Source organism: Myxocyprinus asiaticus, chromosome 28, assembly GCF_019703515.2.
Source record: "Myxocyprinus asiaticus isolate MX2 ecotype Aquarium Trade chromosome 28, UBuf_Myxa_2, whole genome shotgun sequence".
Lineage (NCBI taxonomy): Eukaryota > Metazoa > Chordata > Actinopteri > Cypriniformes > Catostomidae > Myxocyprinus > Myxocyprinus asiaticus.
This window is the reverse complement of record NC_059371.1, coordinates 16,786,161-16,801,646: the sequence shown is the minus strand read 5'-3', so window position 1 is coordinate 16,801,646 and position 15,486 is coordinate 16,786,161. Positions and strand designations below refer to the sequence as shown.

At 47.0% G+C, this 15,486-nt stretch overlaps 2 protein-coding genes across 2 annotated transcripts in view; one reads left to right on the top strand and one right to left on the bottom strand.

Moving 5' to 3' along the window:
* The window catches only part of LOC127419409 (F-box only protein 6-like), a 312,359-nt gene that overhangs the window by 194,935 nt on the left and 101,938 nt on the right, over positions 1-15,486 (bottom strand). The window lies entirely within an intron of this gene.
* The window catches only part of LOC127419398 (DNA (cytosine-5)-methyltransferase 3B-like), a 71,362-nt gene that overhangs the window by 39,682 nt on the left and 16,194 nt on the right, over positions 1-15,486 (top strand). The window contains exons 12-16 of the mRNA XM_051660738.1: positions 9,998-10,077; positions 10,878-10,990; positions 11,438-11,621; positions 11,718-11,802; positions 13,952-14,097. Coding sequence (XP_051516698.1) covers positions 9,998-10,077; positions 10,878-10,990; positions 11,438-11,621; positions 11,718-11,802; positions 13,952-14,097 — 608 coding nt within the window. The remainder of the gene's footprint in view (positions 1-9,997; positions 10,078-10,877; positions 10,991-11,437; positions 11,622-11,717; positions 11,803-13,951; positions 14,098-15,486) is intronic.

Below are 15,486 nucleotides of genomic sequence, written 5' to 3'. Positions count from 1 at the left end.
TCTGTAAAATCTCACAAATGTGTGAGGCTCACCGCAGCACAAATATCCTGGACTGTAATGGCCTTAAACAGTGTCCACAAGGTGGCCATGCCTCTTGTGGAATGAGCTCTTAAGCCCTCAGGAGGCTGAAAACTGGTGCTATTATAGCTTAAAATAATAGCCTCCACCTCCCAATGAGACAAACACTGGTGTGATATAGATTTACCCTTATGTGAGTCAGCCCAGGAAATAAAGAGCTGATTACTCTTTCTCAACGTCCACATCCTTTCTATGTACACACGCAGGGCGTGAACTGGGCACAAAAAATGAAGCCTTTCTTCCTCTGACGAGGAAAATGGCAGCGGTTGAAAAGTCAACAAGTCCACTGATTGGCCATTAAGCGGCGAATCGCTCACTTTCGGCACAAAAATGGGGTTAGTTAAATCCAACATGGCATGCCGATATCACTTCAAGATATACCTTAACAGTAGAGAATGCTCTACCCTTATCTAAAAGGTCTTGCAGAAAGCTCAGTATGTCCGCTACAGAACATAAAAAGGGAATGATATGTCTGTGTGTATACCACTGTTCAAATACACTCCACTTCAAATCATATAGCAATCGCATTGAGGCCGCTCTCGCACTCTGAATCATTTCAGTCACACTCATAAGCAACTCAGTGGCATTTAAAATCATCCTCTCATAGGCCCAAAGAGCTAGTCGGTCTGGGTCCAGGTGAAAAATATTTCTGAGCGCTTGAGATAGGAGATCCCTGCGCAGGGGAAGAGTGCCAGGGCTGGTCATAAAGGAGCTGAATTATCTCCACCAACCGGCCAGTACTGGGCAATCAGTATTACTGAGTGACCATGTTCCCTTACTTTTTTTAGAGTTGGGCTGAGATGGGGGAACAGGTATAACAGCTCGTTTGGCCATGGGTGTGCCAGCGCATCTACACCCATAGGTGCATCTTCGCTCACCAGAGGGAAGAACAGAGGGCAATGAGTTTTTTCTTGCGATGTGAAGAGATCCACGGCAGCCTGCCCGAATCTCTCTCACAGCTGACTCACCACTTGTAGGTGGAGACTCCACTCCCTGTACAGGGGATTGCCTCTGGATAATAAATTGGCCACCATGTTCATTATACCCGGGACGTATGTCGCCCGTAATGAGAGAAAATGTGCACTGCTCCACACAATCCGTTTTTGTGCCAAGCTGTGCAGCCGCTGTGAATGGGTGCCCCCTTGTCTGTTTATGTATGCCACTGCTGTCGTGTTGTCCAATCTGACTAAATCATAATAACCTTGAAGGAACTGTACAAAGTGTTTCAATGCTAGAAACACTGTCAGTAACTCCAGAAAGTTTATGTGCGCATTTTGTAGTGACGTGGGCCAAACCATGTTCACTATTCTTCCTTCGCAAACCGCGCCACAACCTGTGAGTGTGCGCCTGCTCTCCACCCGAACAGCGAGCTGGCCACTTGAGCTCTCGCTCTCTAATGCCATAGTGGCAGAGCTGGGAATTGCAGATCTGATAGTGATATTTTTTGTTTGTTTTCTTTTGAGTTTATTTTGATAATGTTCTGTGCCCTCAGCCCACTGCCTGGATGCATGTAGAACACGTTTATTTTCACATTCAACACACTCATGCTTGTGAACTCTCTGTCCCTCAGACAGAACCCCGCGGGATGAGGGGGGACACGGGGGGCACTCTTTGAACTTGTGCCTCAACACCCTTTAAACTATGAAGTGGACAAACCGAACTTGCTACTGAACAGTTTTTTTTTTTTAAATGGAATGACTGCTCCATCCTACTTTTCTTCTTGATTAGGGGGAGAACAGTTAGCTCCCTTTGTGAGGAGGAGAGGTGTACAGAAATACCTGGGTGCTGTTCACTGTCCCCTCTTTCCCACCTGAAATGCAGCTAGGTCACACGCCTCTTCTTCCCTCCCTGTGGATTGCCAGGGCGATGTTTAGCAGCTGCTGCCACGAAGGACAGCTTTTTTGCCTGAACCGGTCTCAGCTGTGTGTTTACGTCTGGCGCATGCTGCACAGGGGAGGGCCTGGGGTGAAAACCTGGCTGTCCCCCTTTTTGAGGTGCTGTGAAACTTGCATGAACCGGCTGAAATGGGCGTGCAATGACCTTGTGAGGGAGGCATGTCTCAGATGCTTTTCCTTTTTTCTGGAGATCACACTGCTGCCCCAAATAAAGCTTTAGGCTCCACCGGGGCATTGAGAAAGTTAAGTTTCTCTTTGTCAGAGAGATACAACAGTCCCAGCCATAATGCCCTCTCTCCCACCACCGAGAGGCCCAGGCTGCGGTCTCAGCTCTGAACTGCCCCTTGGGAGGTGCATAAGTTCAAATATGCTATAACTCAGATTTCCTCCCACACTGTTGGATTTGGGGTCCCTGGGTCAATCTGTTTCCCCATTTCTTCCAGCAGTTCGGCTTGGTATGCCATCAAGAGGGATGTGGCATTCAGAACCCTCAATGAAAGAGCCGAGGACCTGTACATTTTCTGAAAAACGGATGCAGTAAAGCAATCTGTTTTCCCTGGTAGAGAAGCGCTTGCGGAGGAGAAAGCCTCCTGGCGCATTGGATGGAGGTGGTGTGCAACCGGGTGGATATACAGCATGCCCATTTCCTGCATATTATGGTTGTCAAGGTATGAGAAACCCTTGAGGTGCACCCTGTGTGAAAAGGGTTTATCCCAAAACCTTTTCATCTCTTTCTTGCACGCCGGAATGACAGGAATGAACTGTTCAATGGGAGCGAGACGCGACGGCAGCCTCTTCCCATCATTCAAATCCCTTTCTGTGCCCTGTTCCATCTTTTGTGATGGCCAGTCAATAGACAGCTTGGATGCTGCCAGACAGCATATCTCAATTAGATCGAGATCCACGGGTGTCGGGGAAGGGAATCCCCCGCTCTGCCTGCTTGGCGGTCTGGACGGTTGAGGTGGAAGGATCGCATCCTCTTCGTCCTCCTCATCATCCTAGAGAAGGCGATCACTCATATCGTCCCGAAGCGGAGACTCGCATTCGCCTTGAAATCTTGGCCCCGCAAGCACCCATGTGAGAAGGTTCCTTCCCTTTTGCTCCGCTTGGTTTTGCAGTGACCATGGTCCAGTAATTATTCTCCCGACTCACCGCAACATGTTAATTCGAGGCAGAAAATCATTCCCTCTCTCTTCATTATCATAACTAAATACAGCAGAAAACACCTCAACAGTGCAGTAATAATACCAACTATGACCCTCGGTAGCATGGAGAGAGACAATAGAGAGATTACCCACCGTAACATGCTGGTAAATTCTCTGACAGTTACAGTCTTTAAAAAAATATAACCACGTTTGGCGATGTACCTCGCCGGCTCGTTCTTGAAAACAGTTAAACAGCAATAGTCCCAAAATCTCTGCTGAAGGATACCTTCCAACTCAATCTTCACGGGGAAGAGAATGAGAATGACATTAAGGCAGGTGACAGTGGCTTATATCAGGAAGGCGGGGCTTCCTGGTCACTGCTGTGACTTGTCTGTCATTGGACAATTGTGGTGTTATAAAACTACTTCCATGATTTCACACATGAGGCGTTTCCCATAGTGAGATACCAAACGAATGTTTAAAAGTGAACCAGGCACTTCTAGCTATGCAAGCTTGATTTTGTGCATTGTTGCGTTCTAAAATGTGTCAGATTATAATTCTTAACATAATGCAAGTATACGTTGCATACTCAACATTGCCACAAGTGGTGCGATAGCAAACATTGGTGTGAACTGTCAGCTTCAATGGTGAGTTTTTACTTTTAAGTCAACTACTGTCATGGTAGAACAACAGTTTAAGGAGAATATTGTTGACCAAGTAAGTTATAGTCAATATATTTATAGCAATTTATCTGAATAATAACACTTCCATTTTAATGGCACTGACTTTTGAAGGTAACTCTGTTGTTCCCATGAGAACTGAGGTTTGTTACTGCCACAGTAGCTCAAGAATGCATATTAAGCATGTTCAACCAGACCCCACATTGGCAGTGCGTTGGCCAAGTGCTCTCATTTGTGTACACTTACATGTGTATGTTTCTGACCTAAATATTTTGGCTATTAAACATTTTTGAATGAAGTTTCTACAGAACTTGTGTTCCCTCTGGTCTTTGATAAAAGGCCGATGAAAATTTGCGAGTGGTATTTGCATACCACTCCCCTGGACATATGGGTATAAAAGGAGCTGGTATGCAACCACTCATTCAGATTTTCTCTCTGGAGCTGAACGGTCGATGTTTACCGAGCTGACTGTTCATTCACCTCTGCTGGATCTGACGGCTCATTTCAGCGGCTTCTCCCTCCTCTGCACTGATGCACTGCAGAGAACACCCCTGGGCGCTTCGGCAGAAATAAGAGAGTGTATTTCTCTAAAAGAGCGGCACACACGGAATGTCTTTTTAAAGACACGTCTTTTTAAAGATGCCTTTCCGTTTGTGTGTTATTCCTGGTTGCGGTCGTTATCTCTCAACTTCTGATGGTCACGATCGCTGTCTTTCGTGTCTGGGCGCGACCCACCTGGAGACAGCGTTCGTGGATGGATCATGTACTCATTGCGTGAACATGACCATGGCAACGATGGGGTCACGGCTTGCTTTCGTAATAACCCCAGCGGCTCCCCGCCTCGGTCCTTCTACCTACGGGTATGAGGCCAGCGCAGCTAGCACTGGGGGCAAATTTGGGGACCCCAATGGGACCACCTCCGCCGGGTATCCCCACATGGACCTCCCATTCCCCACCGGCTCGTCTCACAACGAGTTCGACCTCTTGTTCGGAGCCCGCGAAGCTGATGAGCTCTCGAGCGCAGCATAGGAGAGCAGGCTCATCCAGTAAGACGCAGAAGCCTCAGCTGGGCTCCCCCCCTCGGGTACGGTCGCCCAGTCACAGGCTGATGCGGAAATGACGGACATGCTTTCCCGGGCAGCCGCGAGCTTCGGGCTAGAGTGGAACCCTCCGCTCTTCCCTGAACCCTCACAGCTCGATGATTCGTTCCTGGGCTCGCAGCGCCGCTCACAGCCACACCCTGCCCCAGTTCCTTTCTTACCGGAAGTGCACGAGAAGCTGACAAGGTCATGGGAGGCACCTTTTACTGCCCGGTCCCGATCTTTAGGCTCCCCTGCCCTCACTACCCTCGATGGTGGGGCAGCCAGGGGCTATTCGGCGATTCCTCCAGTAGATAAGGTGCTCGTGGTGCACCTATGCCCACAGAGCGCCGCCACCTGGCGTCCAAAGCTCGCGTCCAATGCATGTAGGTTTACGTCATCCCTGACGGCCAAAGCCTACAGTGCCGCTGGACAAGCCGCCTCCACCCTGCATGCCATGGCTCTCCTGCAAGTTCGCCAAGCCAAGATGCTAAAGGAACTGCATGAGGGTAGTTCCACCCCAGGATTGATGCAGGAGCTACGCTCGGCGACTGACCTCGCTCTCCGGGCGACGAAGGTCATGGCGCGGTCTCGGGCAGGCGATGTCTACCTTGGCGGCCCAGAAGCACCACCTTTGGCTCAACCTGGTCGAGATGGGAGAGGCCAACAAGGCACGGTTCCTTGTTGCCCCCATTTCCCCGGTTGGCCTATTCGGCGACACCGTTGAGGACTTTGCCCAGCAGTTCTCGACGGTGAAGCAGCAGATGTAGGCACAGCTCAAGATCCCACACCCCGCCTGCTCGTCTCCAAGGGCGTCCCCCTGCGGTGACTGCACTGGCTCCGCCGAAGCCCGCCCCTTCGGCCCGGCCCCGGTGTGGAGCCCACCGCAGGAAGTAGATGCCACCCGTCTCATGGCCGGCCGCCAAGAACCCGCGAAAGGCTTCGAAGCACCCCTGAGACAGGTGGCCCAGGGACGACGAAACCCACTGCTTTGGAGCTGGTAAACAGACCACTCCATCCCCCGGTTGAGGGCCGGGAGGAGAATCTTTTGTTGCCTTTTCATTTAATTTCGCCGCATGCTCAAGTGGCTGCAGTACCCAAGAGTTCAGCAAAAGAGCAGTTTCCTTGTTCCCTGGGTCACATACCCGGTGTGCACGGCCGTAATCATGACCACTGTCCACCATTCCATTTTGGCAGGTTTCGCGCTCCAGCGGCGGTCTCCCCGCCCTTGCGCGCCCAGCTGTGGCACAAATCCGCCCCAATATGACAGTTTCCACGGGTCACAAGGACAGGCCTCTTCCTCCCCTGTCCCAGGCTGTTCCGGGGGTGGTCACAAGGAGCCAGGTAAGTGCATCGTGTTCCTGAACTCAGCACGGCCACAACGCGGTGTGGCACCTCAGGCTCCGCCCCGCCATGAGGCCACACCCGCTGGTACGTCTGACGAGATTGTCCCCTTGGTCCCCCTCGCCTGGAACTTGGACACGTGGCTTGCGCTTTCCAATCCGTCGCGATGGCTGATCCGGACTGTCTGACTCGGCTACGCGATTCAGTTCGCCAGGCGTCCACCCAGGTTCAGCGGTATCCACTTCACCTCGGTGAAGGGCGAGATACACTGCTACCTTGCGCGCGGAGATCGCTACCCTCCTATGGAAGGATGCGATAGAGCCTGTCCCTCCGGCCAAGATGAAGAAGGGGTTTTACAGCCCCTACTTCATTGTACCGAAAAAAGGCGGTATCTTGGACCTGCAAGTACTGAACTGGGCTTTACACAGACTCCCGTTCAAGATGCTGATGCAAAAACGCATTCTAGCGAACGTCCGGCATCAAGATTGGTTCGCGGCGGTAGACCTGAAGGACACATACTTCCACGTCTCGATTCTACCTCGACACAGACCTTTCCTGCAGTTTGCATTCGAGGGTCGGGCGTATCAGTACATGGTCCTCCCTTTCGGTCTGTCCTTGTCCCCTCACGTCTTCATGAAGTTCGCAGAGGCAGCCCTTGCCCCGCTAAAGGAAGTGGGCATTCGCATCCTCAACTAACTCGACGATTGGCTAATCCTAGCTCACTCTTGGGATGTGTTGTGTGCACACAGGGACCTGGTGCTCTCGCACCTCAGCCAACTAGGGCTTCGGGTTAACTGGGAAAAGAGCAAGCTCCTCCCGGTTCAGAGCATCTCTTTTCTCTGCTTGAAGTTGGACTCAGTCTCGTTGATGGCGCGCTTCACGAACAAGCGTGCACAGTCGGTGCTGACCTGTTTGAAGGCGTTCAGACAGAAGACAGCGGTTCCACTGAAACAGTTTCAGAGGCTCCTGGGGCATATGGCATCCTCAGCGGTGGCCACTCCGCTCGGGTTGATGCATATGAGACTGCTTCAGCACTGGCTTCAGACTTGAGTCCTGAGATGGGCATGGCACCGCGGGACACATCGCGTGGCCATCACGCCGATCTGTCACCGCCTCTTCAGCCAATGGACCGACCTCACATTTCTACGGGCAGGCGTTCCCCTAGAGCAGGTCTCCAGGCGCGTCGTGGTTACGACAGACACCTCCAAAACGGGCTGGGGCGCTGTATGCAACGGGCACGCAGCTGCCGGCTCATGGACGGGCCCACGGCTGCGTTGGCACATCAATTTCCTCGAGTTGCTGGCAATTCTGCTCGCCCTGTGGAGATTTCGGACGTTGATCCAGGGCAAGCATGTGTTAGTTCGGACAGACAACATGGTAACGGTAGAATATGTCAACCGTCAAGGTGGTCTGCGCTCCCGTTGTATGTCACAACTTGCCCGCCATCTCCTCCTCTGGAGTTAGCAGAACCTCAAGTCGCTGTGAGCCACTCACATCCCGGGCGACCTCAACACTACAGCGGACACGTTGTCATGGCAGGTTACCCTCAGGGAAGAGTGGAGACTCCACCCTCAGGTGGTCCAGCTGATTTGGAGTCGATTCGGGCAGGCACAGGTAGACATGTTTGCCTCCCAAGAATCCTCATACTGCCCGCTCTGGTACGCCCTGACCGAGGCACCTCTCGGTATAGACGCCCTGGCACACAGCTGGCCCCCTGGACTTTGGGGGAGGTTGAATCCCTTCAGACCGTGCCTCGTTCCCTCATGGGACCTCTCTGTAGTTTTTCAGGGTCTACGGAGAGCCCCCTTTGAGCACTTGCAGTCACCTTAGCTTAAGGCACTCTCTTTGAAGACTGCCCTCCTGACTGCGCTCACTTCCATCAAGAGGGTAGGAGACCTGCAAGCGTTCTCTGTCAGCTAAATGTGCCTGGAGTTTGGTCTGGGCTACTCTCACGTGATCCTGAGACCCCAACCGGGCTATGTGCCCAAGGCTCCCACGACCCCTTTTAGGGACCAGGTGGTGAACCTGCAAGCGCTGCCCCAGGAGGAGGCAGACCCAGCCCTGACATTGCTGTGTCCTGTGCACGCTTTACGCATCTATTTGGATCGCACGCAGATCTTTAGAGTCTCTGATCAGCTCTTTGTCTGCTTTGGAGGACAGCGGAAAGGAAGCACTGTCTCCAAGCAGAGGATCGCCCACCGGCTCATTGATGCCATAACAATGGCATATCACGCCCAGGACGTGCCGCTCCCGGCAGGGCTGCGAGCCCATTCTACCAGGGGTGTAGCGGCCTCCTGGGCCTTGACCAGTGGCACCTCTCTAACAGACATTTGCAGAGCAGCGGGCTGGGCAACACCCAACACCTTTGCAAGGTTCTGCAATCTCCGGGTGGAACCCGTTTCGTCCCGTGTAGTGGCACGCACAAGCAGATAAGTCCGGTACAGCTGGCCAGGTTTATCGCTTGTGCATAGCGCCTTTCACCTCCCCTGAGCTGAAGACGTGCACTGTTGACTCCCAGTAGTGTTCACAAACTGTGTTCCCTGGATGATTTCCTCCGAGAGCTGTGGCAGACGAGTTTACGGAGAAAATCGCTGCCAGCTCAGTACACGTGCTAACTAAGCCCTGTACTGGGGTAGGTGCTCCGCATGTGGTGGTTCCCCATAGGTAACCCCATGCAACGTATATCTTCTGCTAATTCATTTTCCTGTTGGTAAACTGCATCTTCCTTAGGCAGAGGCCCCTCTGCCCCAGTCACCATGCTTGTAGAAACTCCTCCCCAGTAGGGTAGAGCCAACCATGGGACTTCTCCACATGACATACTTCCGACAAAGCTCGGCAAGACCATGTGACATATTTCCACTCAAAATACCTCCCCCCCCCAGGCGGGGTGTGGTCTCTGCAGTGTCTTCCCCTTGGGAGTAACACCACACACTAGACCTGGTGGCCCCAGTTGGTTAATTCCTTTTTTTTGGGGGAGAGGAAAAAAAAAGAGGATAAGTGGCCATGACTGGGCTAGCCTGTCTCTATCTTTTGGGCAGTCGACTTGTCCCCAAAGGACCGTTCGACACTCAACAGCATTGGGGGAGGTTACGTGTCGGCCTGGTGCGCTGGCTACGAGACACACAGTGGTCTGCCTGTCACACACTGCCAGTTCACGTAACACAGTTCAGCCAGTTGCAGCGTTTCGTATAGGGACCCCTAGTGTCACTACATCGACACAACGTCGAGTGAGTGACAGATAGGGAACGTCCTGTTTACTTGCGTAACCTCCGTTTCCTGATGAAGGGAACGAGACGTTGTGTCTCTCCTTCCACAACGCTGAACTACCCGCTGAAATAGCTGGGACCTTGTCTCGGCTCCTCAGCACAAAACCTGAATGAGTGGTTGCATGCCAGCTCCTTTTATACCCGTATGTCCGGGGGAGTGGTATGCAAATACCACTTGCCAATATTCATTGGCCTTTTATCAAAGACCAGAGGTGTCTCGGGCTCCCAAGAGTGACCCCTAGAGTGATCAGGGAATGGAGGTTACGCAAGTAACCAGGACGGTTTCTACAGAAGCATATATCATCACTTAACAATCTCAGAGCTCATGGTAGGCCAATGTCAAAAGGTTTATACATTATTGTTCTTTATGTATAAAATGAATGGGATTTGTACTTCCAGAACCAGACTGTTGTGTTCAGTTGCATACAGAAAATTTGACAGACAGGCCTGACTGACTCTCAAATTTAACTGATCCTTGTTCGCTTAACTTTCTCCTGCTCTTTGTTTCAGAGTTCTGCCTCTCCTGTGGAAAGACTAGAGTGGCAACCTTCCATCCACTGTTTGAAGGAGGCCTTTGCCTAACCTGCAAGGTAACTGAAGGTTGACCTTCTTATCTGCCCCAATCAACTGTCATGCATCACAACATAACCCGAGAGTCTGGGAACCTGGTGCTCCAACACGTGCTGACATGATTGCACTTGAAAGTGTCAAACAACAATACTTGAACTCAATCCCAACACCTGGACTCCAGTATTGTATTATTATTACCAGTATTATTGATTACCTCATGGTGATTAATGAAGTGATATGGATCTATAAATTCCACATCACTGAATTATCCTGTTACATTATTTTTCAAGAAACATGCATTTTTCTAATGTAATAGAGTTTGTTGTGCAGTTTTAGTTAAACAATTATTCTATGAGAGTGAAAAGTTGAATTGAATATTTACTTGCATTTCAAAATTGTTTAGGATTTGGTATGTCCTCTTTTTGCTAAAAATGACAGCATGCACTCGAGCTGGCATGGACTCCACAAATTTGTGCAAAACCTGATGATCAATGTAATCTCAACATGATTTGAGAATGTGTGCTTCAGTGGAAGCAAGAAAATCTGATCTTGTGTAAAAAGGAGTTAAAATGGTCAATCTCACCAATTTGCTTGTTTGATTAGTGATAGAAATGCAGAATCTTAAATAAGTATTATTCATTGTACATCATAACGTTTCATTATTTGAAATTTAAAAATCCCCAAACTTTGTTTATTTCCATTTTAAATCCCAGATGTGGACTCTTGAAACCCACTTTAAGTCAACTACGCATTTTGCGGCTTTAAAAATGGAAGACACATGGCTGCAAGTTATTTACAAGTATGTTTTTGCATGTGTTAGGATGTTTATTTAGAGATCTCCTACATGTATGACGACGATGGCTACCAGTCGTACTGCACCGTGTGTTGTGGGGGTAGAGAGGTGCTGCTCTGTGGAAATGCAAACTGCTGCAGGTACAGTACGAAATCAAATGATTCTCACGTACTCATTCTTTCATGTCTCGCTATCTTTCTCAGTCTCACATTTCATTCTTTTAACATCTCAGCATTTATTACTCTTCACTTCCATAACTGCCAGCATTACCCCACTCCACCAGCTCTCATTCTCTGAACCCTTCAGATGTTTGCCTTATTTTCTCTTCCTCAGCATTTTCTTTTTTAAAAACTGAAGTGGACCATTTCTGCACCACTAGAACCCACCATCTGCTATTTTTAAGGCAAACTATAGTCAGTTCTTGGCTTAAATGCTTATAATAGTCCCTGCTCCAAACTCAAGTCATTGTTTGTGCCAGAAGATGACACATTGGACTGCTAAAAAGAAAAAAATCTATGTTTTTAAAGTATGAAATTTTAAGATTGTGTTTGGTCAGCGCTCTTAACAGCCTCTGTCTTTGCCTGCAGGTGTTTCTGTGTGGACTGTCTGGATATATTAGTGGGCGCAGGAGCAGCTAACAGCGCTCGTGATCTAGACCCATGGCGCTGTTACATGTGTCAGCCTCTGCTGCCATATGGCGTATTAAAGAAACGCCATGACTGGAGTGTGAAACTACAGGAGTTCTTTGTCAATGACAATGGACAGGAGTTTGTAAGTCTTACATTAGCTCTCAACAAAGAGGGAAATTCTATGTTTCTAAAACTGTAAATGTTTAGTTATGCCTCTGTTTATATATTTACTTTCTAGGAAAGTCCAAAAAGTTACCCTGCAGTCCCAGCAGAGCAGAGACGTCCAATAAGAGTGTTATCATTGTTTGATGGCATTGCTACAGGTGAATGGATGTCTCTTTGCATTTCTTTATTCATCTTTTGCAATGAAATTTTTACCATTGGTTGTTTATGGAAGTCAATAATATGATCAGGTGCCTTCAGCTTCTGTGTGGCTAGTTATTAAAGGCAGATGCTATTTGCATCGCAGTGGTAATACTAATATACTATTTGCATTTTGACTTTTCTTTGGTCAGTTATTAAAGGAAGATGCTATAAGCACCACAGTGTGGTCCGTGACCATTGCGTTCACTCATATTTTGTTTACAAATTGAAAAGCAAAATATAAATCATGCTTTGAATGTTGCTTTTTCATTGTAATTGCAACTCACAATCAGTAGGGTGCAGTCAGCACAACTCCAGCTGTACAGGCAACAAACCAACAGCTGGTCTAAGACAGTTGGGCGGAACAGAGTGCGGGGGTCTTGAGATGCGTTTTTTAAAGTTTCAAACTACATTTCACTTACATTTCAATAATTTTTTTCTCACATCAATCTATACTCCATACCCCATAATGACAAAGCAAAAAACTGATTTTTTATAGCTTTGCAAATTTATTAAAAAAGAAAAAACTGAAATATCATATTGACATAAGTATTCAGACCCTTAACTCAGTACTTAGTTGAATCACCTTTGGCAGTGATTACAGCGTCAAGTCTTTTTGGGGCATGATGCGACAAGCTTTGTACCCCTGGATTTGGGGATTTTCTGCTATTCTTCTCTGCAGATCCTCACAAGCTCTGTCAGGTTGGATGGGGACCGTCGGTGGACAACCATTTTAAAGTCTCCAGAGATGTTCAATTGCGTTCAAGTCCAGGCTCTGGCTGGGCCACTCAAGGACATTCACAGAGTTGTCACTAAGTCTTTCTTGTGCTGTCATGGCTGCGTGATTAGGGTGATTGTCCTGTTGGAAGGTGAACCATCGGCCCAGTCTGAGGTCCTGAGCATTCTGGACCAGGTTTTCATTAAGGATATCTCTGTATTTTGCTGCATTCAGCTTCAACCCTGACCAGTCCCCCAGTTTCTGCTGCTGAAAATACCCCCACAGCATGATGCTACCACCACCATGCTTTTCCATTGGGATGGTATTGCGCAGGTGATGAGTGGTGCCTGGTTTCCTCCCAGACATGATGCTTGGAATTGAGGCCAAACAGTCCAATCTTCTCACAGTTTCTCACAGTCTGAAAGTCCTTTAGGTACTTTTTTGCAAATTCCAAACAGGCTTTCATGTGTCTTGCACTGAGGAGGCTTCCGTCTGGCCACTCTGCCATAAAGCCCAGATCGGTGGAGTTTTGCAGTGATGGTTGTCTCCCATCTCCACACATGATCTCTGGAGCTCAACCAGAGTGACCATCGAGTTCTTGGTCACCTCTCTAACCAAGGCCCTTCTGCCCCGATCGCTCAGTTTGGCCAGGTGTTCAGCTCTAGCTAAAGTCCTGGTTGTTCCAAACTTCTTCCATTTAAGTATTATGGAGACCACTGTGCTCTTGGGAACCGTCAATGCAGCCGATTTTTTTTTTGTAGCCTTCCCCAGATCTGTGCATAGACGCAATCCTATCTCTGAGCTCTATAGGCCGTTCCTTTGACCTCATGGCTTGGTTTTTGCTCTGATATGCATTTTCAGCTGTGAGATCTTATATAGACAGGTGTGTGCCTTTCCAAATCATGTCCAATCAATTGAATTTGCCACAGGTGGACAAAGTGTAGAAACATCTCAAAGATGATCCAGAGAAATGGGATGCACCTGAGCTTTCAAGTGTCATAGCAAAGGGTCTGAATACTTAGGTCAATTTGTTATTTCAGTTTTTTATTTTTAATAAATGTGCAAAATTATCAAAAGTCAGTTTTTTCTTTGTCATTATGGGGTATGGTGTGTATATTGATATGAATTTTTTATAGCATTTTAGCATAGGGCTGCAACATAACAAATTGTGAAAAAATTAAAGGGTCTGAATACTTTCTGAATGCAATGTATATAGCTTATTATTACACGCCTCTATGAAATTTTCTAGCTCCTGTACTCCGTACACACGTGGAATTTAAATTAACATTTAAATGCGTTTGTCACTCCCAAACCTTTGTCGTGTGTACATGGCCATATACTGTTATTAAACACTCTAACTATGAATGTTTTATATGTCTGTAAATTTGTAGGTTATCTGGTTCTTCGAGACTTAGGCTTCAAGGTAGATATGTACATTGCATCAGAAGTGTGTGAGGACTCCATTTCAGTTGGAGTTGTCCGGCATGAAGGAAAAATCCAGTATGTGCATGATGTTCGCTGCATTACCAGAAAAAATGTGAGTCATCTGCCTCTTTATGTCTGCTGTAAATATTGAACCCATAAATGTCTTAAAAGGATATTAAAATTTTGTCATAATTTCTCACCATTATGTTGTTCCAAACTCATATGACTTTCTTTCTTCCGTAGAACACGGAATGATGTTAGACAAATGTTAGCCTCAGTCACCATTGACTTTCAATTTTTTTTTTTCTCCTCTCCATACAATGAAAGTGAATTGCGACTCAGGTTAACATTCTGCCTCACATGAACATGAGTAAATGACAGAATTTTCATTTTAGATGAACTATCCCTCTAATCTCTTTGTGTGTTGTAGCACTCAAGCAGATCAATGCAAATTGAGAAATTGATAAGGTTTTGTGTACATTTTAATGTAATACTATATGTTTTGTCCTAAAATTTAACCAAAATGCTTATTGACCAATGATTTGTGACAGTGAGTATTTGATGTGGCAAGCCTTGCTGTTTGGTTTATTTATTGAGTTTACAATTATGGACCCCAACCCGCCTCCACATCACAAGCTATTTTTGAACTCTTTACTGCAAGCAATTTAATGATTGTCAAAGTCTGAGGCCAGTTTTATTGCAATTCATAAATAATCTTATTTTTTATTAACCTAGTAAAAATAGTTGTTACTCACAAATACATGTATGCCTTATTTCAGTGGGCCTCATTCATGAAAATGTCATAAATAAACAAAAAAATTCGGTGTAATTTATGCGTAAAATGGCTTCTTGAGTAAATCCAAGAATGTACAGTAATACAATTCCCTTGCAACATGCAAAATCTTTCAAGAAATTGGTAGAATGCATGAAGAAGGTCTTACAGAAAGATATTACAGATTTACTTGCACTACGACATTGTGCGGGTTTTTTTCTTTTTTTGGTCTTCAATTGTAATGTGTATACAACTGCTCGCAATGTGCTTATTTATGGGTTTAACAGCATTACCATTGACCATAAGTTATCAACTGAACGTGATTTCAGCGATGCCTATACTAAATTATGAAACCTAAATTATTGAGCTCATATAAAAAAAATGTCCAACCAGTCACATTAGAGGATATTGTTTATTTATTTATTTTTTCGTGAAATAATCAAACGCAAACTGCGCCTTTCCATGAACCTTGTACAACATGTCAAGATCTTTTGCTGGAAAAATGATAAGCAGAGTTGGGAAAAAACTATACTTTGAAAAAAATAAATGCAAGCAGAAAAGAAACGTTCTCTAAGCTTTTTTTTTTCTTTTTATAATGTTAATTTCGCTCATTTAATTATTAGTTTATTTTTTCATCACTTGTTTAATTTCACTTCTATCAAAATGTGGTCATAGCAGTTTGTCTGAAAGAACACAACACATTCGAATGTCTTACGCACGATTTACACA